At 31.1% G+C, this 24,635-nt stretch overlaps 1 protein-coding gene across 3 annotated transcripts in view; it reads right to left on the reverse strand.

Annotated features, from left to right (window-relative positions):
• Positions 1–2,416: 2,416 nt before the first annotated feature.
• Positions 2,417–24,635, reverse strand: part of wwk (white walker) — a 40,870-nt gene continuing 18,651 nt past the window's right edge. Inside the window, exons 8-16 of one of the 3 annotated variants that reach the window (XM_067271659.1) lie at positions 15,984–16,119; positions 10,196–10,251; positions 9,593–9,667; positions 9,262–9,489; positions 8,985–9,182; positions 7,197–7,328; positions 6,999–7,109; positions 3,921–4,058; positions 2,417–3,062 (exon numbers count right to left, since the gene is read on the reverse strand). In XM_067271659.1, the coding sequence (XP_067127760.1) occupies positions 3,060–3,062; positions 3,921–4,058; positions 6,999–7,109; positions 7,197–7,328; positions 8,985–9,182; positions 9,262–9,489; positions 9,593–9,667; positions 10,196–10,251; positions 15,984–16,119 (1,077 nt within the window). In that variant the 3' untranslated portion in view covers positions 2,417–3,059. Of the gene's footprint in view, positions 3,063–3,087; positions 4,059–6,998; positions 7,110–7,196; positions 7,329–8,984; positions 9,183–9,261; positions 9,490–9,592; positions 9,668–10,195; positions 10,252–10,717; positions 10,774–15,983; positions 16,120–24,635 lie in introns of those variants that run through there. The other 2 variants (XM_067271657.1, XM_067271658.1) reach the window with 2 other exon arrangements.

A 24,635-nucleotide genomic window follows, 5' to 3' on the forward strand; every position in this document is an offset into this window, starting at 1 on the left:
TAGAGCATCAATTATCTGAAACAATTCGGGACGGGTTGTTTGGATAATTGATTTTTCAGATAACCAATTATGTACGAAAAATATACTAACCTATCCCATGTTGAAATTTGTTCAAATCCTGGCGCGTCCTTAAGTACCCTCTCATGGTCATGCCAGTGCTGCCAGTTAAAACATGCATACCAACAAAAATAATATTTGAGTAGCCCAAGACATAGTCAAATACTGCAGTGCCACAGCACTAGCAAAAATTTAAATTTGCCAACTGGAACGCTTTTGGTTAACTGATGTTTCAGTTGATCAATATTCGGATAATCGATGCTCTACTGTATATCTAAATGAAATAATCTTGATGTTTCAAATTTTAGGACTTTAAAGATTTCAGAAAGTTTAATCAACATTAGAAAGTTTATATTATGATACTGCTAATTCATAAAATATATCTTTCTAAATCATATGATTTATATATATTTATATAAATGCCATTTCAAATTATTATATAATTTAATTCATCTTTTGATAACTTCTTTTATATCATGTCTGTTTTATAAATTTGATTAAAAATAATTAATAAAAACTATCTTCAATAACTAATCATTAAATAATTTTGAAAGTATATGTAATAAAATCTTACAGGTTAGTTTTGTAGTTATATAGTTTAACATAAATATTAAGTGGGCTCTTTAATCCTTTAATTGAAATATAAAAAAAATCATTGCAATTATGATGAGACCATTATCTAAACTACTTATTACATTCTAATTATCCAGATCTCTAAGCATAAACAGTCTGTACACAACATGAAATGTTATATTACTATATTAAAAAAATTAATCACGATTAACATTATATATTTTAAAAATTTATTATTCAAATTTTACTTCCTGCTAATTTAGTGTAAAAGAAATAACTCAAAATCATTTTAATGAAGTTAGTATGTACAGTAGAACCTTGATTACAGATAACTGGAAAGAATTAATATTTATTTTATTTAACCAATAAAAAATTTACTTTCTAATTATATTTCTAAAAGTTTTTACGAAAGTATGAACTTTGCATAAAATGTCTTGCAGTTCAGTTGAATTACTTAATAATTAAAATCCCAAAAACAAAAAACAAAAACTTGATTATCTCAGGTAATGTGGAGTGTTTCTGTCTTGGATAATTGAATAAAGCAGAAGGCTACAACATTTTTGGATTAAAAATTACAAATATAAAAGATTTATAATAGATATCTCTTTTAAGCCTCTTTTTATACCTTAGTGAATTTAATCATATATAAGAACAATTTTTACATCATTTATTATACAGATTATTGTGTGAGCATGAAATGGGGGTTGACTTGGAGGTCTGAAGGATGTTAAACCAAGTCGCAAAAATCTCCTTTTTCATGCAAAGGGGAGAAATTAAAGATTGTGATTAAACAATAAAAAATTGAGAGAAATAATAAAACAATAGAAGAATAGTTTTGTAGAGATCAAAGTCAGGAAAGCATGGTTTGAGGGGAGTTGGGTTCTGTCACAACGTTGACCTCTCCTGCACCCTTCCACAGGTTGAGTTGTCACCACCTGATGAGAGATCAATGGGGAGTCGACTTTGGAGAAAAACTAATAAATATGCGTGGTTCAAAGACACAATGTTCTTGGCTCTCATTTTACCACTTCTGACTCTCAACTCTCCGTGACATCTGCTATTGGATATGCTCTCTTTGGAGCGAATTGCTCTCTGTGAGAATTGTGCGGACGATTCTAACTGTAACCTTGCTCCTAGGACCTTACTTTGAAGGTTGGACAGTGCGCTCCAGAGCCATCAATCTCGAAAACGCTACAGGGTACCAGAAGAAGACAACTTATAGAACTTTTGGACTTTGTTTGGTTATACTTTGAAAGAACTGTGACCAATGAGTGTTAGCACGTTTGTAAGAAAACTTTTATTAATTAATTAAATGGTTTACAATGGAAAACCTGCCTCAGTGAGTTTTTCTACTCCCACACGATAATCGTGACTGCACAGTGATCCTGACAGTCTCACCCAATCAGTCAACCTCACAACAATAGTTTTGAATAAAAATAGTATTATTATTGTAGGTAGATTTTAACATGAATGGTTTGTCTCATATTGAAATTAAATGATAAAAGAAACAAATAAGTTTGTAATACAAGTTATGTTTAAACTTTCTTTTATGAATTACAGTATATATAAGAAAAGTAGCATATTTTCTTGCAGGTTTGCTTTGGATAACCTTGGTTAATTGAGGCTCAGATAATTGGGGTTTACTGTACTTTTTAAGTTATAATAGAAAATATAAAGTTCTTTAAAACAATCATGCCACACAGCTAAAATTAAAAGTTGTATGGCACAAATACAAATACATGAATACATAGTTTTTAGGTTAAATTGTAAACAAGACAAATATCTACATAACAAACGGCAGAGATATGATATTCTTCAACCTTCTTTAATTCCAAACTTGTCTTTGTGTAATTAGCCTGCAGTGCTCAAATGAGAATATGTGAAACTAACATTTATACCTAACATACATCTGAAATAATTACTAATTGTTGTAAAAAGTAGTTTTGAAATATAAATGTATTTTAATTTATAGCAATTTTACTTATAATTAATATTTCTATTAAATAGAACTAAACTGTGCATTTTTATTGTAATCATCATAATCAAAGCTTGAAGTTTAAAGGCAGTGAATGACTTTTAAAGCACTGATTTTAGGAAAAATTACCTCATAATTGAGTAAATACAATATATTTTGTTATGTATTTTTCTCCTCATATGTTTCTTGTTTTGGAAAACAACAAATATATATAAATCTCATAGATTTGTTTCATTTTAACAAGTTTTCTTTTGTTCTTTTTTTAATGAAATAAATAAAAAGCAAACTTAATTTAAATAAATTAAATTTGTCATAAAATTTTATGAAATTATTATTATTAAATTTCAGCTATTGCAATTAAATTAAAAACGTATATGTTTAGAGTCAAGAAATAATTGTTTCATATGTAGAACTCAATAATAATTCTTCAGGAAAATAGAATAAAACCATTCTTCTACTGCAAAAGAAATAAAAGTGTGAAATTCTTAAAAAGCAATAATATTAAATATAAAAAAATTAAAATAAAATTTGGATTACAAGTTTTAATATTAAAATCTTTTTCTTGTCTTTTAAATTAAATTTTAAAAACATTTTTTGAGTTTTAGTTTGTAAAAATATAAATTATAAATGTTCTAATAAATAATTTTTTATGAAAAATTTATTATTATGATGTTTTTTTACTCTGAACATCAGGAAAAACAAACATCTGATCACTTTTAGGAGAAGAAACATCAAGGGGCGTTGTTGTTGAAGAATGTTCATTAGTTTTGCTATTTTCTTTTGTTTGTGATACATGGAGTGATAAAGTTCGTAATAACGGTTTTTTCTTTCTTTTCAATGACATAACTGGGAAAAATTTAGCCATGGCATTCATTGCCTGCTTGAATTCTGATACTGGAGGAGCTGAGGATGGCAGAGAATTAGATTCCTGAGATAAAGATTTCTTTAAAACTTTTAAATGTGGTAAACTACATTTTCTATGAACCACTTTTTCTTCTTTAACAACAGATGAATACGGGACTTCAAAACTTATACTCAAATCATCTAAATCTGCATTATTTTCAGTCGTTCTTAAAGATGTGATATCTATTTTTGTATTTCTTGTTTCTGAATCATATCCTTTAGATGAAAATTTATGAGGAAGGCACCCTGTAGTAATATTTCCGGATGTTCTTGAATTCTGTTCAAGTAACGACTTTCGAACATCACTAACTGGCTGATTATTATCACTTATGTGCTGGCCTTCATTATTGGATAATGTCCCGCTACTTTTTGAAGATGGAGTTCTTCCACAACATGCATCAGAATCACTTACCTCAACACATTCATTACTGAATGTCACTCCTTTAGTTGTGGTAAGACAAGCTTCTGTTTGAACACTTGCATCATTTTGAACAATTGATGTACTAGAACTCCTATTTTGTTTTGTAGTTAATTTACTGCACTGCATTTGCTAAAATAAAATATTGAAAACAATTTTATTTTTACTTAAATGATATATATAAGTAATAAATGATAATTACTAAACAAAATTTATTTTTAAGTAAGTATATCCTGAAAATATTCAAAAATAAATCTGTTTTTAAAATATTATAAATTAAATTATCAATTTTTTATTACAGTCGAGTCCACATAAGTCGTCACCTGGATAACTTGACACCGTAGGTTAATCAGTCAGCTTTCTGTGGTCCCGGCCAACTTACATAGGCATTAATGTTATTAATGTTAAAAAACTCTGTTTTGTTGACATCGTTTAACTTGTCACCACTGGATAAATCAACATACTTTTTCTGTTTCACACTTTTTAGATGTCTGATAAGTCGACTCCTCTCCTGAAAAAATGAGTTCACACCACACAGCTTACTGTATGGTGTGAACTCATTTTTCAGGGGGGAGTCAACTTATCAGAATTCTAAAAAGTGTGAAACAGAAAAAGTATGTTGATTTATCCAGTGATGATGAGTTAAACGATGTCAACAAAACAGAGTTTTTTAACATTAATAACATTAATGCCTATGTAAGTTGGCCAGGACCACAAAAAACTGACTATGTAACTGACGAGTGTCGAGTTATCCGGGTTATGACTTATGCGGACTAATTTGAATTGAATATATGCTACGGGATTAGTGATACAGTATTAAAATTTTTACTAATGTTTATTTCAAGTTTTCAACAATAGATGGCAGAAGTGCATGTCAGTTCTTTGTTAAGCAATTAATAACATTGGCTGTGTTCAGCAGACTCAACAGTTCTGGAACTGTTGAGTATTTTTCTGCTGAATGCCCTCTACAGTAGTGCTCTTTCGGAACATGTTTGATGTTTTGACATCACACTTGGTAGCACCCTTCATTTACGCTACCTATCGCTACCTGAAACTGACCAATGAAGCTTTTTGTTCCAATGCAATGTCACTCATTGTTCAGCAGATCCAGGTTGCTACATAATAGGTACCAATTTGCTCAGTTACAACTGTTGAGTTTGCTGAATGCAGCCATTAATTATTCATTCACTATTTACTAAAAACATCACCATTGTATAGTAAAAGTGAGAAAAATGTGTACATATATTAGGAAGAGCATGTTAATTTTGGGAGCTGAGATAATATCAGACACAAAATTTTGAAAAGTTAACACACATATTTACAAGATAGAGTAAAGGCATTAATAACTGTCGCATCAAGAAAATTATTCTATTTCTGCTAATAACAAATATTTATTCTGAAACAAAAACAATTTCAAGTGCAATTGTTAAACAAACTTTTTGTATTTAACTTAAAATTATTTTTAAAAAAATATGTGGTAATTAAAATAAATTTTTATTCTTAAATCCATGTCCTTACACTACTATTTGAAACAGTCTAAAACAAAAATCCAGCAACATTTAAAACTGCATATGGCATCATCTGTTATAATATTTTAAAAACTTTTTATATTTTTAATTATTATAAAATGGTAAAAAACTTAATTTTGAGGGTAGGGATGAGTTTTATTTAAAAATTCAAAATTCTAATAATGAATAAAATGATCATTAAGTCCGACACCATTTGACAGACAATTTCCATCCAAAGGTCAAGGGGGTAGGGAGTGTGGTCTTACGCCATATTTTTTTTGTATATTTTTTATATATATGTATATATTCCTCTTTCCCTTTATTTCTCTACCCTTTGTTCCCTGCTCTCTTTCTTCTGGAAACTTCTCTCAGTGGGTGGCAACGAACTGGTTATAAGACAAAGAAAAAGGGATAGCCTGCAGGGGCTAAAAGAGTGATAGACTGGCCACACAGTTTGGGCCGAGACGACGAGCTGTGAGGACGTGTTTAGTGAGGTCTCCAGGAATTTCACGCCGACGGGAGCACGAAGGAGGCAGCAGACTGAACGTTACGGAATCTAGAGAAGAACTCTAGAAATCTGATAAAAAAGCTCTTCTGGAAGTCTATCGGAAGAACACGAAGTAGAAAATTCGAACACTACGGTCGTCGAATCTCGTACCGTCCAAGAAGGCCTGAGTTATAGCCACCATCACGAGTTCACTAGCTAAGTTTGGGTACCCGTTCTTGTCTTGTTCTGTCCTATTTTCTACATCTTCTCTTTCCCTCTCTAGCATAAGTAGTTTTAAGTAATTAGTTATAAGTTCCTTTTTCGCACCCCTTCTGTAACGCGTCGCGTACATCAATTCTTTTGTCGCGAGTTTTTCGACTACGATTCTGCCGAGTTTTAAGTGATTTTGTAAAAGGAGTGTCGGAATACAAACGTGTATCGAGAATCCTGTATAATTTAACAAACGCGGGTGAAAAATAAAATAAAGTTGTTAAAATTTCCTTTATCCTCTCGTCGGACTTATTTTTTCACCACGTGCGTTCTACAACAGGAGATAACTACAAAAATTAAATAGCATCAATTCCCTAATACACAAACCTCCCTGCAAAATTTCAGAAATTTTTGACAAAAATCATGCAAGTTATTAAGCTTCAAAGTGGGTGAACAAAATTGTGCTCCCCACACATATGCTAACATCCATACATACAGAAATCCATACAATTTTTTTGCATTTCTCAATGTTTCAAGGTCTGAGTCCAAAAATGTAAAAATCTTGGGAGATCATTTTTTGACTGATTGCCATACTTTCCCTCTGTTATATATAACAGAGCTGAGAAGGTAAAAATTATTATAGATGAGTACAGTTAAATGTATCAGATGCTGTACATATTACTCTTATTTTCTTTAATTGCAAAGATAATTAGAGTAATATGTACAGCATCTGATACATTTAACTGTACTTGTCTATAATAATAATAATTTATTTGTAAATCTACATAATATGTAAATTATTATGATGAAAACATCAGCAGAATGATAAAAAAACTATTTGAAAGTTTATATATATTAAAAGTTTACCTTAGCTGCTTCTCGTCGATGGAATTCTATTTTAGCCATTTCTGTAGCTACCCATTGTGGTACATCAGGAATAGCATATGCAATTCCAAATTTAAGAAACAGAATTACATGCTATAAAAAAATTATAAAATGAGACATTTTATACAGAATCATATATTGAATAAAGATTTTAAACAAATAATAAAATAAAAACATTACTTCAAGCACTATTATAAGTAAAATTGTTCCACTTGAAGACAAACTTGGAAACATTCTCTGGATCTGACCAGACATTCCTATAAGTGCACAATTCACAATAACAGCAATTACACCCATAAATTCCATGGCATCCTAGATATTTTAATGAATTTTCTAATTACAAATTAAATATATTTATGTAAGTTACAGTCAGTCCCAGACTTATGACAGTTGTTACTAACATATTTAAAAACTATTTTGAGTCCAAACAATCTTTTTCACTTGTGAAATTACAGGTTTTACAAATAACCAAGAAATATATATGAACAAAGAAAAACTTTAATCTTTCTACCCAAAATAATGTACAGGTTGTTTTACAGGATACCAGATAGTTTTGATTCTAATATGTGATATTCGTCACCCGAATTATTACAGTAGACATATAACTTGAGCGATTTACAATGCGCGACAATAACTATAAAGCTTCTTATAATCTTAACATTGGTCTCGTAGCGTATTACAAATAATATAAAAATAATCTATAACTAAAATATACATCTATACTTATATAACTAAGAGAAAGAATAGGGAATAGAGCAGAAGTAGGAGATAGGAAAGGGGGTACCCAAATCTTAGTTCTAGGATCCTTACAAATGGTCACTTGTGCTTGGACTTTCTTCCTCAAGTTGTATATCAGGACATCCTGTTTTCTATTTGTCAAATTAGTCATTATGCTGTAACAAGCACAGTATATCCTTAAGGCCTTCAATAACTTATCAGTAATCTTCTACTCGACATCTCATGTCCCTCATTTCTTCCGTATGATGCTAAAACATACCAGAAGGGTTGTCACACACGTCTGTCCACACCACGGTCCCAACCTCAACTCTTCTCTTACTCTCTCTTTTGCCTTCAGGGCTGCGTGCCCTCCTATTGTTCTGAAGATTTTCTATGACCATATATGGAAAGGAAGCTTGAATAGGAAAATTTCAGGTAGAGCAGACAAAAGAACAAAGGGGAAAACTAAGAAAGAGGAATGGAAACAAGAATAAAATTATAAAATACAAATATATGATTACTATATACATATGGCGTACAGCCACACACTCATTAATGGCATAACAATTAAATGTAATTAAATATAATATTGTAATAAACAATAAACATGCTTTATATATTAATAACTAGTAGGTTTATTCATGTTTAATTATAACTTAAAATGGCATCATTAGTGCTCAAAAAGCAAAACCAAAACTAATTTTCTGCAAAGCTACTTGATTTGGGAATATTATTCTAATTTCAACTTTATATGGTTAAAGTGAATTAATAATAAATAAATAAAATTAACTTCAAATGAAAAATGCAATACTTTCTAGTAAGAATTTTGGTATCTGAAGTTGATTATCTTTGCATGTTTTCATGAATCTCTGTTAATAAAATAGTATATGTAATTAATTAAAAGATTAAACATCAGTTTGAATTGCAATACATCTAAGAAGCATCTCTGTTACTGTATATATGAACACAACTAATTAAAATGTGTAACATAGGCATTATTATATAGGCTCATACAAGACCTTATATGGTCTTGTATGAGCCTATATAATAATGAAAATAGAAAGAATGGTAATAATAGGGTATGTTTTTTCTACCCTATAGAAAACATACCCTATTATTACCATTCTTTCTATTTTCAACTTAAGACAGGAGTCCCAGAATGGGAGTTCCATTCCAGGATACCTCATAAAGTTCCATCATAAGTCAGGGACTCTCTGTATTTGGAGTATAAGTTATGTAATTAATAAGCACCTGCCATGTTCCTATGTTCTCCACACGCTGGCCAAATGGACGTTGAAATATCATGCATAGTTTAAAGGCATCACTTCTAATTTCAATAATGTTATTCATAAGAGCACACATTCCAGCCATTGGAAAAGCAGAAGAGAAGAGAATAACATAGCCAAATTGTATAAACATTTCTAAATAATCTTCAAAAGTACCTTCATACTAGAAATATTTTTATTTTATTAATGCTAATACTAAAAGGAGGACATGTTTTTAATATTTTAAATACAAAACTACCTACTTTATACATGGCACTTTCAATTTCTGCTTGTGTCAGCTGCCTTTCTTCTTTATCACTAGAATTATATACTCCATTTTGTTGCTGTTGATCTGTACTTGTTTCTCCATTAGGAGAACAGATAGTATCTACTCTTAAATGGGCTAACTTAACTGATTCTGTAAGGAAGGGTATCACTGATTCTTTTATATTTCCGACTACTTGCCGAGTGATTAATAATGCTGCCAATTGCTGTAATAAATATATCATATATATATATATATATATATATATATATATATATATATTAAAGTTTAAATTATTAGACAAATTTTCTCTTTAACATGAAAATTACCTCTTTCAATTTTTCCATATCTTGCAGATAAAATGCAATATAGAAGAGAGACAAGAAAGAATTTACAAACTGGAACTGCAAAAATACATAATATTTATTGTATCACTATAAATTCTGTTTCACAATTATAGAAAAAAATCATTCAAAGTACAAAAGTTACATAATTAGACAAAATGCATCACAACAATAAAATTAAAATATTAAAAGCAGGTAAGCAAGCATATTTGGAAGACAATCTGATCAAAGAATTGCTTTTCTATCACCCCAGAGATTCAGCAACAAGACATTACTACTTCCTTCAAAATATGTTTAACTTACCTCTTGGAAGAATCAATACATCATGCATTAAACAATAAAAGCTTCCTTCAAATCCAAATAAACAAATTGAAAATATACAACTATTTATTTTATCATGCTTTTTTCACACTTTTTTTAATATCCAGATAATACATTGATATAAAACATATGCAGTTAAGAATATCTTTTTTAACTTACAACTTACTCATGCCATATTCAAAAACATGCATGGGAAGCAGCAATGTCAGTCATTCTTTTTTCTACTAAACTCACAGGTTTAGTGGAAAGAAAAATAATTATACTAACCAATAATACTTTGATAATGAGATGATTTTCATATTCTTCTTCCAGTCTATAGTTCTCTGGAGAGATAGAAGAGAAAGAAAAAGAAATAGAGAGAAAAACATGTTCAAGCTGCTTGATTGGCATGAAAAAATATCAAAAAAATAAAAAGAATAAGATATAAACAGCAATACCCTTTTGATATAATTCGCCATCATTTGTGCCATAATGCAAAAATCATGCTCAATTTTTATAGGAAGCATTAAATTATAAACAAAAATGATTAATGAATAACTAAATTGTCCTTAGTATTTTAATCTGCTTCCTATAATGAACATGAATCATTTTTTTACTTATAAACTGAATATTTAATGTGTTCTTATAGATATGAAAAATCACAATATTCTAAATCATAGTGGCATGCTAGCATCTTTTAAAATTTCCAGATAAAAAGAAAATATCCATTCTAAAACTTTACATTAAGAAAAGAAATTATGTAGTAATATAATCACAAAATTTGAATTTCTATGTATCACTGGTACCAACCATAACTAATTTGATAATCAGATGATTCTGGTAAGTTTCTTCTAATCTATAATTTTCTGTAAGACAAGCAAGATTAGTTATCATTAATAAATTTAAAACTTGATAGTATAACTGAAGAATTCAGTAAAAACTCTGTGTTCAAAGTTTATAAAAAAATAGCAATGTGATTAGTATTGAATAAAACAGGATAGTAAAATATAGAAATTAATTTTATTATTAACTTCATTGTTAAAATTTTACAGAATCAAATATATTTTATATTAAAATATAGTATTAGTAAACAGCAAGAATGTAAAAAGTTCTCTTTCAGTTTTATATGATTATTATTATTGTTATTATTTAAGAATAATTGCAATGATTAATTTGTTATTACTACTAGGTGCATATACAGCACTTGGCAATTTTATCATCAACTTTTAACTACATCACAACAGGAAATTTAAGAAATTCCCGAATAAAAGTTGATGATAAAATTGCCAAGTGTCTGTATATGCACCTAGTAGTAATAACGAATTAATCAAAGAAAAGAAGACACGGTTTCAAATTATACAACAATAATTGCAATAGTAAAAAGAAAGTATTGTATCTTTCATTATAACAAAGGCAAATTCACTAGCATACACACCTAATAAATCCCTGGGTTTATTTATAACTTAGAATTTATCAAATTTAATAAAAACTTGTCTAATTTTATTTCTATCAAATCTACATGAAAAATTTATGTTTAAACTTGATTTGTGGAATCAATCTATTGTAGTGCTCCACCACTATAGTAATTGTAAAGAAAATAATATTTGTAATTTATGCGAACACATTCCATTCTTAAATGATATTGTATTGGGTTTTCTGTTTGTTTGATTGTGATGCATTTGTATTGCTATAAATTCCGTATCACCTTTTGGGGTCATGACAGCTGTAAATGTGGATTGGTCTAGAGAGGATCACGTGCCTATTAAGGGTTCCTGGATGGCAGGGGATATAAAAACACGTGTCACACGTGTTAGCGGGCTTTTTCTTTCTTTCTTGGGCTCTTGAAACGGACTTGAACTTACAAGCTCCCATCAAAATGAACTTAGGGGAGAGAACACAAGGTAAGAATTGAACAGAACGAGAGAAGGAACCGCTGTGTGCATGAAGACAATCAAAACCCATTGACCTGGATTTGGTCACAACTGGCAAGTAATTTAAATAAACTTATACATAAGAACTAGGAGTGCTCATCTGGATGATTATTTTTTCAACTCGGCACCTTATATCTTGTTTGTTAAGTAAGCTCAACCAAATGCTTGTGAACAAAGGACATCAAACTCATCAAGTAATTGTATTAAGAGGACACGACAACCAAGTATACCACCCTGTAAATATTTGTATATATATATTAATATAAGCAATATATATATTTTAGAATAAGTGCATTTTAGTAATACTGTTATTCTAAGCAATACCTTATAATTAGTGGATAAGCTCAAAGCATTGTATAGTTTGTAAGAATATTGGTTAACTCCACTAGCTGTTTGTCAATTATTTCTTTGTTCTATCATTAAATTAATTCTTGCCAACAACACGTGTCTGTAAAGTCCTCAGTCGAGTTATCCACAACCAGACTGGCTATATTTCAGTATAGCCAACTCAGTACACTATCATGTAAATTGAGGGTTAGATATAAATGAAATATACCAATTTTAGATTAAAAAAATCTACAATGAAAATAAATTACTTACTTTCCAACAAGTAATTTACATGTTACTTTTTAACTTACACATACATATAATTTTCTTAATAAATAATAAAATAAAAATTATAATCATAAATTTATTTGAAAAAATTTTTGATCCTTTGAATCTTTGAATTTCAACATATACAATAATAATCTTCCTTAATTAAGGAGTACAATATGTATATTATTTAACCCTCTTAATTCCTGATAAAGAACAAAAGTTGACTGAATAGTAAACTGTAAACTACAGAATGATCTGATTTTATACAAGGGTTATATGTCATAGGTATCACATAAAATAAAATTCTGTGTAAATTTGTGCTGCACCCCAGTAGACACTTCACTTATACAATCATTTACAATTAACATAAAATGTTAAATAAAAATTTTTAAACACGTTGTTTTTACTATAACAAATAACATTTCAAAGTCTAATGTTTCTGAATACACAAAGCAAAATTTTATTATACTGTATCAAGTATGCTATTGGAAAAAAAATGCATGCATTACCAAAATACTGAATAACTGAGAATTGTTGAAATGTTAATGTGAATGAGAAATGTTACCACAAAGAGTAACATTCAGTAATTCTCTGTGTTTGGAATGCCAGAAACTGAGAAGTTACAGTTATAAGAACTTAAGAGTCAGATTTGGAGAGAGTATAAGCACGTTAACCTAACCTTTTACCATTCACAAAAGTAATAAATCTGCATATATTGGGTTTCTAACCAGTTGATCATGGCATGTTTTAAGATCTTCACACTTAACTGCATTACATGTCTCTAAAAATGTTATTGTAGTTGATTCCAATAGAGAATAATGCAAAATAAAAACAACTGATATTATTTGTGCTTTAAATTGCAATATAGGGATATTAGCAACTTATAATAGTGTTGACAGCAAATTTAAAAAATATGGGGACTATAACATTTCTTGCACATTGTTAAACATTTGGAGAAATATGCTGACATGATTCAATGGTCCATCCATGGTCTGTGACAGATATGTCAGACCCCAATTCTCACCACCCAGTAACTTCATTGTGGACCTGGCAAAATCCAAAACAGACATGGAAAAAAGCTCTCTTAGTGTCCACAGTATGGAAAGAATCAGGAAAACATCTTGTCAAGATTTGAGTTGAAATTTCTTCTATGTTAATATTTGGTGCAAATCATACAGATTAGAGATGAAAATAATCAAAATTCAAAATTATTTATATTTGAAATTCAAAGATTGTATTTGAAAACACACAAAGAAGAAAACCCAATAATGACAAATGTGGTACAAAAGCTAAAGTCTTGTTTTGACCCTGCATATTTGGCTGAATCTGCATTTTCAAATATGAATATTTTAAAATCAGAAATTCCTTAAGTAAAGAAAACAGTGATTAATGCTTAAGATTATCTCTTTTGTTGTATAATTCTGACTTTGAAAATATTGTTAAATCTGGGCAATGTCAAAGATTTCATTAACATTAACATTACTTATATTAGTATTTATTGTGTTTATAATTTTTTTTAATGACATAATCATATAAATTACTGTATAAATTTTTGTTCTTAGTGGAATGTTTAATAAACATTATATATAAGATTCTTTTTATTTTTTCTGCATATTGATGGCATATATCGATCTTGTCTAAAACAAAATTCTATTGCAGAGATTCTGTAAATCTTTAATTCAATTTTGGTAAAGAAATAAGTTGAAAATTATTATTCAGATCAGAAGAAAAATTGAAAATTAAATAAATATTAAATAGAAATTTTAATATTTATTCAAATTTATTTTTATTAGTTTAAATCTGAAGTTTAAAAATCAAAATTCAAACAAAGAAATACTTTTATTCAAAGTATAAATTACGAAATACAGAATTCTCAAACATTTTCGAGATCTTTCTTATTTTTAATTCAATATCATTAAGATTCAATTTTAGAATTTAAAAGTTTTAAAAATATATTTATATTATTAAAATTATAAAAGAATGATAAAATTATACAACAAAATTATTTATTAATTTAAAATGTTTCTAGAATTTATTTTTCCATCTTTAGTAGTTTTAGCTAATTTAAGATTTAAAAAAAGATATAGAAGTTATATAAATGATTATTTTCACAATAACTCCAAGAACTTTTTCATTCACCATCAAAAGATAAAAATAAAAAATTTTCAAACAAAACTATAAAAAATAACTAAAGAAATTGTGCAAAAGCAAGAACACCTAACAACAATATTTGTTTGAGATAGAAAATTTATCAAAAAATATTTCTTCTGATTTCAATACCAAAATCAATCTAAATAAAATAAAAATGTACCAGTAATGATTAATATTAACAAGCTTACAATATTCAAAAAACTTTTTCATTGCATATTCAAGTGAAAATGAAGATAGTAATCTGAAACAGTAACTATTACTAATTAACTAACAAATATTAAAATAGTTAATAATAAATCTATAATTAAAATTCATTTCATTTTTAAAACAAAATTTTTAAAAATAAATAATTTGTTGATATAATTATTTTAATTAAGCATCAGTTAAATCTATTTTTAATAAATATAAAAACAGAGTTTGATTTTAATTTTTAATAAGCACAAAATAAAATAAAATTTATGAAAATTAATAGAAAAAGCCCTTCAATCTAAGGAAAGATTATAAGAAATTTCTTAAAATCCCGATTTTTTAGAATAAACACATGACTTTATCTATTTATCATGATGATTCATCTAAACTGGTTATTATAATGTTCTAATAAAAGGTAAAATATTGGGATTTGTAAATTTGTTATTTCAGTTAAATAAACTAAATAATTTAAAGTGAAATCTCTACAAAACTAAAACTGAAACTTGTATTTGTTAATTTATTTGTTACAAAATATTTTTCTAGAGATACTACAAAATAAAGCAATTTATTTCTTCTATAAACATAAAAAAGATTAATGTAATAAACATAAAAATTTAGAATCATTCATATTTGCAAACATTTGAAACTGATGCAATGTTTTGTATTTAAAATAAATTTTTAACTTTATAAATATCTTGTTAAAGTCAGCACAACAAAAGAATAGATATGAGCCTGAGCTGAAAGGGTCTATGTCGGATGAAGGAAATAAAAGAAGATATGGATCTGATCTGTTTCAGCTATTTTGTTTTTTTTTTTACATTTCTAAAACATTTTAATACCATATTTATCGTAAATAATTTAATCGTTTTATTTATTTATTTATTTTTTTACAAATTTTATTACTTACTCTTAATTCTAACATTACTCACGCATTAATCATGTCTCCTTCCATCCCTTTCATCTGACAGACCCTTCCAGCTCAGGATGACTCATGTCTACTCTTTTGCTGCACTGACTATAGTTACATATAATTATTCTTTTCATTGTATTAATTGTATTGTAACTACATTTTTCACACATATAATGAATAAGTTCATTTTAAATAATTTTTATTAAACCCATAAAACATATTATTACTAACTCCTTAAAATATTACGTTATATTATTTAATGAGTATGATATTTTATAAAATTAAAATCCATACTAACCTTTATTATTTAGCCAGAGTGCAATACGATGATAAACACCATCTAACACATTGATGACTAAACCCAATAAAACTTTTGGTAGAAATGTCATCCAAAATGGATATTCCAGTGCTTTAACTTTGGAATCCCACCAGGTCTACAATAATTATTACATTATATAAATAAAATCATATATATATACATAAATAGTGTGTGTGTGTGTGTGTGTGTGTGATATATAAGATGCTCCTACTAAAACACTCTTTTCCAAATTCATAAAAGAATTTCGGAAACATTTCTACAAAAAATGCAAATTTAGGAATAGAAATATGAGTATAATTTAAATTGATAGTACTGAATTTAATAATGATTATTCTAAATGTCTTTCAGCCAAATTTTGAATGTTATAATTAAATAAATATTTAATCATCACATGAGAATAAATTTAAACTACAAAGTTTAATAGTGAGGACAATTATGCATAAAAATATTACTTCAATTAATGAATATTTGAAAACAGAAAAAATATATCTATTTTATATCTTTTGAAGCAAATAAAAACCATAATAGTCATTGTATTAGCTTTTTATGATTTATCATCAATCTGAAACTAACTTAAACAATTTAATCAGTTAAGGTTAACAACATTCTACTATCTCATTTTTCATGTCAGCTGTATATTTATCTCAATCATCATATTTGCCCCTTTTAAATTTTCATTCAACATACACATGATCTTTTCAGTTATTCGAATACCTATGTATAAATTTTTTCAATATCTTTCAACTTTTTAGTAAATTAGTTGGAGTTTCTAAGTTTATTCCTTTATTGTTTAATGTATTATTAAGCTATCTACATTTTGGTCTTCCTTTCCTTCTCTTTCCTTTTATCCTTGCATTCAAGATCACTTTTGTAAGTCTATCATTATCCATTCTGGACATACAACCAAACCAAACTAGTGGTGCCTCGTAGTTCAAATTTAATTCATTCTAGAAGGTCATTCAAACTCCAAATCATCTGAATCAATTTTTCCCATTAGAAATAATAGAAAGTGAATTAATCCATTCCCAGACTCTGAACAATACTCATTTTGATAAACTTAAAACAAAAAACACACATAATTTAAGGTAAAAATAACACAATTAAATGCTCTAATAATAAATTAAAACATGAAAACCATAAATTAAATATGTAAATACTGTATAATAAAATGAAAATTGCATTTATTGGTCATATACTGTGGACTTCAGCATCTTAATATAGATGTGATTTAATTATAACAGTTGTGAAATTTAACATATTATAGTGTGAGATTTTATTCTTTGTTTAGAAGCTTACTTTAAACTCTCTACTTCATATTTTTTTAAAATAAAATCAAAGTGTAATGTTTAGATAAAAAGCATATCAAGCATATTATACTTTATGAGTTTGAAAAGGATATGCAAATAGTAAAAAAAAAGTTATAATGTGTATGAGGAAGATGCTCCTAAACTTCCAGCATGTCAAATGTGGTATAAAAAATTCCATTTGGGAAATTTTGAACTAAAGGATACAAAACAGATGGCACAAAAACTGTCAACAAAGAAAAATTGCAGAAGAAATTGTTAAAAATCAATAAATAACATACAATTAGAGTGTTATGTCACGTGAGTGTATGGCCAACGAAAGGACAAATTTACAATAAAACAAAACTTTAAGTTTAATGTGGAAAAAAAAACAACAATCAACAAAACACTCTTCCACCTCGCGTGATGATACGCAGGATTCTTTTACAATTCCGACTTGAAACCTCACACGTGTAGGCGAAGGAGGAGACAAAAATAACAAAGGGGAACACGTGGTTCACACACTATAAGCGTGACAAATTTATAACAAGTTACAAATAGGATATTCACCGGAATATTACAAACTAGGGTTAAAACTAACTTACATGCTATATAAAGGGTGAAGAAGAGTTAGACAGATATATAGAATTATATATAAGAAAGGATAGGGGGTACCCAGAATAACGATGTGTCCTCGAGATCTCTATTTCGCTGAACGAGCCGATCCTATTCTTTCTCCACGTCTGCTCCGTCCCAGCTCCAAACCAAGAATGACCGTTACTCCCGTTCTTTTGCCTCAGGGTCTTTTTCTTCTTTTGTCCTCCCCCTTACTTCCTGGGAAAGGACTGCCCCACCCGCAAGGAAAGTGAAAATAGAAAGATCGAGAAACAAAGGAGAGACAGAACAAAGAATTGAAGGATTAAATATTAGGCTTATAACTATCTACAAATATACAAAATAGAGTAAGAAGGCTGGAGATTCGTTGGTAGAGGTATGGGTTGCATTATTATAAGCAAATAACGCAGGTGACAAAAAATCGTCCCAGTTACGGTTGTCACCTTGTGAAATGCGGGCTATGGTACTGGTGATTGTTTTGTTAAAGCACTCACAAATGGAGTTGGCGCATGGTCGATAAGCTGTTGTCACGTTGTGTTTTATTTTCAATAGACTACAAACATCCTGGAATGTTTTGGAGGTGAAATTACTCCCACGGTCGGAGATTAATATGCTAGGACAACCATATCTACAAACAATATGATTAAATATGACATCAGCAACGCTTTGGGCGGATTGGTCTTTGATTGGAACTGCTTCCGCGAGTATAAACGTCTATCATTGAGAAAATATAACGATTTTCGTTCTGCGATCTTTGTAGGGGGCCGATGATATCTATCGCAAGCTTCTGAAAGGGAAAACTAGCAACTTCAGTCTCCTGAAACGGAGCACGACCGCGATGGAGGTTGTGTTTTTGGCAAATTTTACAATTACGGATGATGCGTTTCGCGTGAGCACGGAGATTCTTTATGTAATAGTAGCGATCAATCAGATGACAAGTTTTATCTAAACCGACAAAGGAGAACAATGAAATGCCCATATTAATTCATTAACTGCACCTTTCTCTACACAAACTTGTTTCCAGTGGCGGATTCCAAAACGTCCTAGTTTATTGTGAACTAATACACCACCCTCTAAAGCAAATTCTGGTGGGATATCATTATCGGCACATAACGGGTTGGGGTCACGGTTGGAAAAATTGTGCATTAATTTCTTAAAGAAATCGTCCTCCTTTTGGGACTTGATGACTTTTTTCCATAATTCGGAAGTAACAGAGGCGACATTACAAGTATGCAAGTCACAATTAGGCCTAACCTTCTTGGGCCTTGACAATAAATCAGCGATCAAATTCCTATTACCTTTTATATGGTTGATGTTAAGATCATAATCCGTTAGCTCTATCGACCATCGCATCAGCCTTTTATTATGGTTCTTCATGCTCTTTATGAATAAAAGGGGCTTATGGTCGGAGTGAATCTCAACTGGGTGTCCCAATACGATGGGTCTAAAATGACGAAGGGACAATATAATTGCGAAACATTCCTTCTCCACGGTGGAGTAATTCAGTTCTGCTCCACTAAATTTTCTACTAAAATAACCCACTGGGGCGAAATCATTATCAATTACTTGACCTAGCACTGATCCAGCACAAATATCAGATGCATCAGTAAACAGATGAAAAGTCAGGATGTCTCAGCAAAGGGGGGTTAGTGAGTAACATTTTAAAACGGTCAAAGCTATTTTGACAGGCTTCGTCCCAATGGAACTTGGCTTTCTTCTTGGTTAATGCCGTCAATGGTAGGGCTATATCAGAGAAGTTTGGTATAAAACTACGGAAGAAGCCTATCATCCCTAAGAAACTCCTTACACCTTTAACGTTATGTGGTGGTTGTAGTTCACTAATGGCACGCACATTGTCGGGGTCCAGGCAGATACCTTCACGACTAACAATATGGCCCAAGTACTTTAATTCCCTAACGACAAATCTACTCTTCCTAGGGTGTAATTTTAAGTTGGCATTATATAGAACACTTACGACTCTGTCAAGCAGTATCATATGCTCTTCGAAAGACTTACTAAAAAGGACGATGTCATCTTGGAATACGTAACATCCAATTCCGATAAAGGGCACTAGGATTTCGGACATCACGTTCCGAAAAAACGGCCACTGTTCTTCGCTCCCTGGGGTAGACGGCACATCTGATATTTTCCCCAGGGAGTCGAAAAGGCGTATATGTGACGAACAGAAGGGTCTAGACTAACTTGAAAATAACCTGATTTTAGATCTATTATTGAGAAAAATTTGCTACCATAAAATTTGCTCATGATTTCGTCGACTCTAGCTAATGGAAATTCCTGTGGTTGAGTTATTTCATTAATAAGTCTGAGATCTAAGGTCATGCGTAGTTCACCATCGGCTTTTTCGACAATGTGAATAGGAGAGTTCCACTCAGAAGAACTCTCCTCAATGATACCCGCCCTTAGATACGAATCAGTTAATGATTTTAACTTTTTTAGATAACATTCCGGGATACGGTATTGACACTTATTAATAGGGTACGAGGATTTAAATATTGGCTTGTGGGAAGGCCCTATCATCCCTTTCAGTTCTTCGATGGAGTCAGCAAAACACCCTGGATACTTACTAAGGATACCGTAAAACCTTTCCTTTTCATGAATGCCTAAACCGTCGAGTCCTTGAACTAAAATGGGGGAATTAACAAGACAGTTAACGGGTGAGATGTGTCCCTTGTATCTGTTACGATTATTGTCCTTTATTATAACCCTTCTCATGCTATCAATAACTTCTGGGGTAATATTAATTATGTCCATCCCTAATATGGCTTCATATTCCACATGAGCGGGAAACGGCATGCACGCGATAATATTAGTATGTTTACAACCATTATATATCACTCCGACTCTGATAATTCTATTACACTCGGTAACTACTCCAGTTATCCCTCGAATACCCAATTTTTCCTCATCTATGGTTACTTTATGTATGGAGGTTTTTGATATTTGCTTTAATATACCGGAATTTATCAAAGACCTTTCTGCACCCAGTGTCTATAAGGAGTGTTATATCTACATTGTCTATCCTACCTTTTATAAGTGGGAGGCCTTTTTCGGATTGAAAAACTTGGGTGGCCAAATATAAACTCAACTCAGGGGCGCTGTGTTGGCCGTCATGACACCCCTCTATTAGTTTAAATTCCCCCTTCCGCAGGATGAACACTCACGAGCAAAATGTCCCCGGTGCCCACAAACATAGCATTTTCTATTAGTATTTCTGTAATCCCTATCCTTATACCCGGCGAGCTTTTCAACAGCCTCCGTTAGAGCTTCAATTTTTTTTTCTAGCTTGTCGATTTATTTTTGCGCTCAATGTTAGATACTGAGATATTATCCGGTCCGCCCCTAATCGGTTTTACGTCCTCCTCTGTTACAGTATAAACCCCTTTACGTTCGCTTAGGTTGCTGCAATCTAATTCTATTCTCTCTTCAATCTCTGAAAATTCGAATGCCTCCTCCAAAGTTTTTGGAGACCGCCGTAGCACATTCCCTCTTACTCTTCCGTTTAATCCTAAGACAAATCTTTCCCTAATTATATCGTCGCATAATGCGTCTATCTTAGAATGATCCTTTACGGCACAGGACAATAGAGTTTTGGTCCGTATAGCAAAGTCTGTTACAGATTCACTCGCGCCCTGTCTTAAGTTTAGTAGTTGATCCAATACATTCTTTTCCCCAGCTCTTTTTTTTTCAAAACACTTTGTTAGGTCCCGTCTAATATCTTCGTACGAATACGGATATTGTTCTAGCAAACAAAAGAAGGTATTAAGAGGTTCCCCCTTTAGCCTGGCCTGTAATACCGCTATTTTTACTCTATTGTCCCATCCTGCTAGGGTAGCGATGTTTTCGATGGTTTGAAAAAACTGCTTAATATTAATGGAGTCACTTTGAGTGCCCGAAAACATAGGGATCATCCCTAAGAATCCCGTTACGACTAACGGGGGATTGCTAGTGACCCCGTTACCATGGATCGTGCTTCCTACATGATCGTTAGTAGCCATAATAAAAGAAAAACTCACAATCAACTTACGATTTTAAACAAATTAAAACACTGGAACAAAACGAGCGTTCAGCCGGTATAGTACTGATGAGGAGATTTATACTCTGAATCCTGTCGCGGACGCCATTGTTAAGTCACGCGAGTGTATGGCCAATGAAAGGACAAATTTACAATAAAACAAAACTTTAAGTTTTATGTGGAAAAAAAAACAACAATCAACAAAACACTCTTCCACCTCGTGTGATGATACGCAGGATTCTTTTACAATTCCGACTTGAAACCTCACACGTGTAGGCGAAGGAGGAGACAAAAATAACAAAGGGGAACACGTGGTTCACAAGGGATTGCAATCCAGCAGTGTTTTGAATCCAGCTGGATTTTTGCTGGATTGAAATCATTCCAGCTGGATCCAGCGCGGATCCAGCGCGGATGTATTTTTGGTGCAATGAAGTGTTATCTGTCTATCTATCTATCCTGCAATTTATGTTTTTTTTTAATGAAATAAAACATTTTTAAAAAATACTTAAGAAGCTTTTATTATTTAGACTGGTCACTATAAATCAGTAAAACTTCTTACACATTTAGGTAGTAAATTTAAGTTTGGTTCGGTTTAACACTTTAGATAGAGATAATTAACTTTAAATGTTTAGTTAGATTATAATTATAATGTAATCTTTAAGTTAAATAATAGCAAAGGTAATTCTACTGATTAATTTATATTAATATATTATAATAATGTAAAGACGGATAATCAGTGGCAAGTGACTATCAGTCTTACCAGTTTTCATATATAGGCTCTACATATTAGTCTGTAGTTATTTATAAGTATATAAAACTATGTACTGGAAGTAGAATAAGTTAAATAAACTACACCTTTATCAATCCAGCAAAATTTAATAAAATAATAACGTTTTCAATCGTTTTTAACGATCTTCCTCGGTTACAAAAAAAAATAGAACATTAAATATAGAACATAAAATGTGTTCGAAATAAATATGAAAATTAACAGAAAACGCCCAAACAGACAAAATAAATAGCGGAAAAAATATATACAGGGTGTTTTTTTTTTTAACTGACGGTACTCAGAAACGTCTGTAGAGTAATCTAACAGCCGGACTGTCGCCAAATTTGGGAGAGTGACTAAGGATGACATGGAAAAGAGATAGAATTTAGGTACTGCATTTTTTCTTCGTGGAATCTTCCGCGAAGAAAAAAGTAGTATCTAAATTCGCTGGTAGAGGAGGATTTGGCGCTGTTGTAGCAAAAAAGCTACCAGCACTTCACTTAAGAAAGGGTCATCAGTCGCTTTTTTCCACTTGCATGGCCGCCTCGCTCCTCGGATCTAACCCCATGTTACTTTTTCCTGTGGGGTTACTTAAAGTCCAAGGTCTATCTTAGTACTGTCCCAAACTTGATGACTTTGAAGGACAACATTTCTCGAACTGTGATGAACATTCCTGCGGACATGTTACGTTCGGCCATAGAGAACACAGTGTTCAGGATGCAATAAGTTGTCCAGCAGGACGGTGATCACATTGAAGAAGGGAGAAGGTTATTTGCTGATTAATTAAACTTTCGTTATTACACTGAAACCGCTGTCCGATTATTCATTCGTGTGTTTGTTAATTGCAGCTGGATTTCATGCAGATTCTTAGCTGTTTTGCTACAACAGCGCCAAATCCACCCCTACCGGCAAATTTGAGTACTACTTTTTTCTTCGCGGAATCTCTTTCCCATGTCATCCTTAGTCACTCTCCCAAATTTGGCGACAGTCCGGCTGTTAGATTGCTCTACAGATGTCTCTAAGTACCGTCAGTTAAAAAAAAAAAAAACACCCTGTATATAAAATCCAACAAAACCAGCATTGTCCGTTAATAACATTAATTAATGTAAAAGGATCTCCACATGGTAGACAATGAGTCCGCATCTCTATGGTTTATACAACCAGTTGTCATGTGCACCTTGCAGATCTCCAATCTCTCAAGATGTTTGACCGTTTGCCTATTCGTTGTCGTTTTTATAATTGCCGCTTGATCCCATTGGACGTTAACATCCTTCTGTCTTGCGTATGATGTCAGCGCAGTGTTGTCAAGGTTCTTACTGATTGTATATTTGTGCTCTTGAGCCTTTGTTTTAAACTGAGCATCGTTGCACCCACATAAACAAGCTTGAAATTGAAACGTTGGTTGTGTAAAGGCACCGAATATATACCCATTGTTAAATTCCAATCCTCTTTCTTTTTATCGTTTCTTAAAAGTTTGAAAACAGTGGAATTACGTCGGTATACAATACGAAAATTATCAGACCTGGCAGTACTGTGGTGGGTGAAGCCCCCCATGTAATTATGTATGTATTATTGTATTTTATAAGTTAATATTAACATTGTTCCACTAACCCCATCGTCTATGACTTTTCACTAATTTTCTAAAATATTTTTCTCATGGCAAGTTTTGGGCGAGTGCGAGGTCACTCACCCCTTGTCAAAGGAGAGGGGGACGATTTGCGGCATTGGCGAGAGGACGGAGAGAAGAGGAGCACGTGTAGAGAGGGTGGAAGTCGCCGATGAAGAAAAGAACAAGAGAGAGAAATCCAGAGTTGTGTTAGAGAACTGTGTGATCAAGAAGTGAAGTAGTTCCTTTTATTTAGATGTTTTGTCCCACCGGAGGAGTCCCAAGTAGTCAGGTTTCGTCTTTCATTAATCGTAATAGGCCTCCTAAA

The sequence above is a fragment of the Centruroides vittatus genome, unplaced genomic scaffold, assembly GCF_030686945.1.
Source record: "Centruroides vittatus isolate TY-2023 unplaced genomic scaffold, ASM3068694v2 contig_400, whole genome shotgun sequence".
Taxonomy (NCBI): Eukaryota; Metazoa; Arthropoda; class Arachnida; order Scorpiones; family Buthidae; genus Centruroides; species Centruroides vittatus.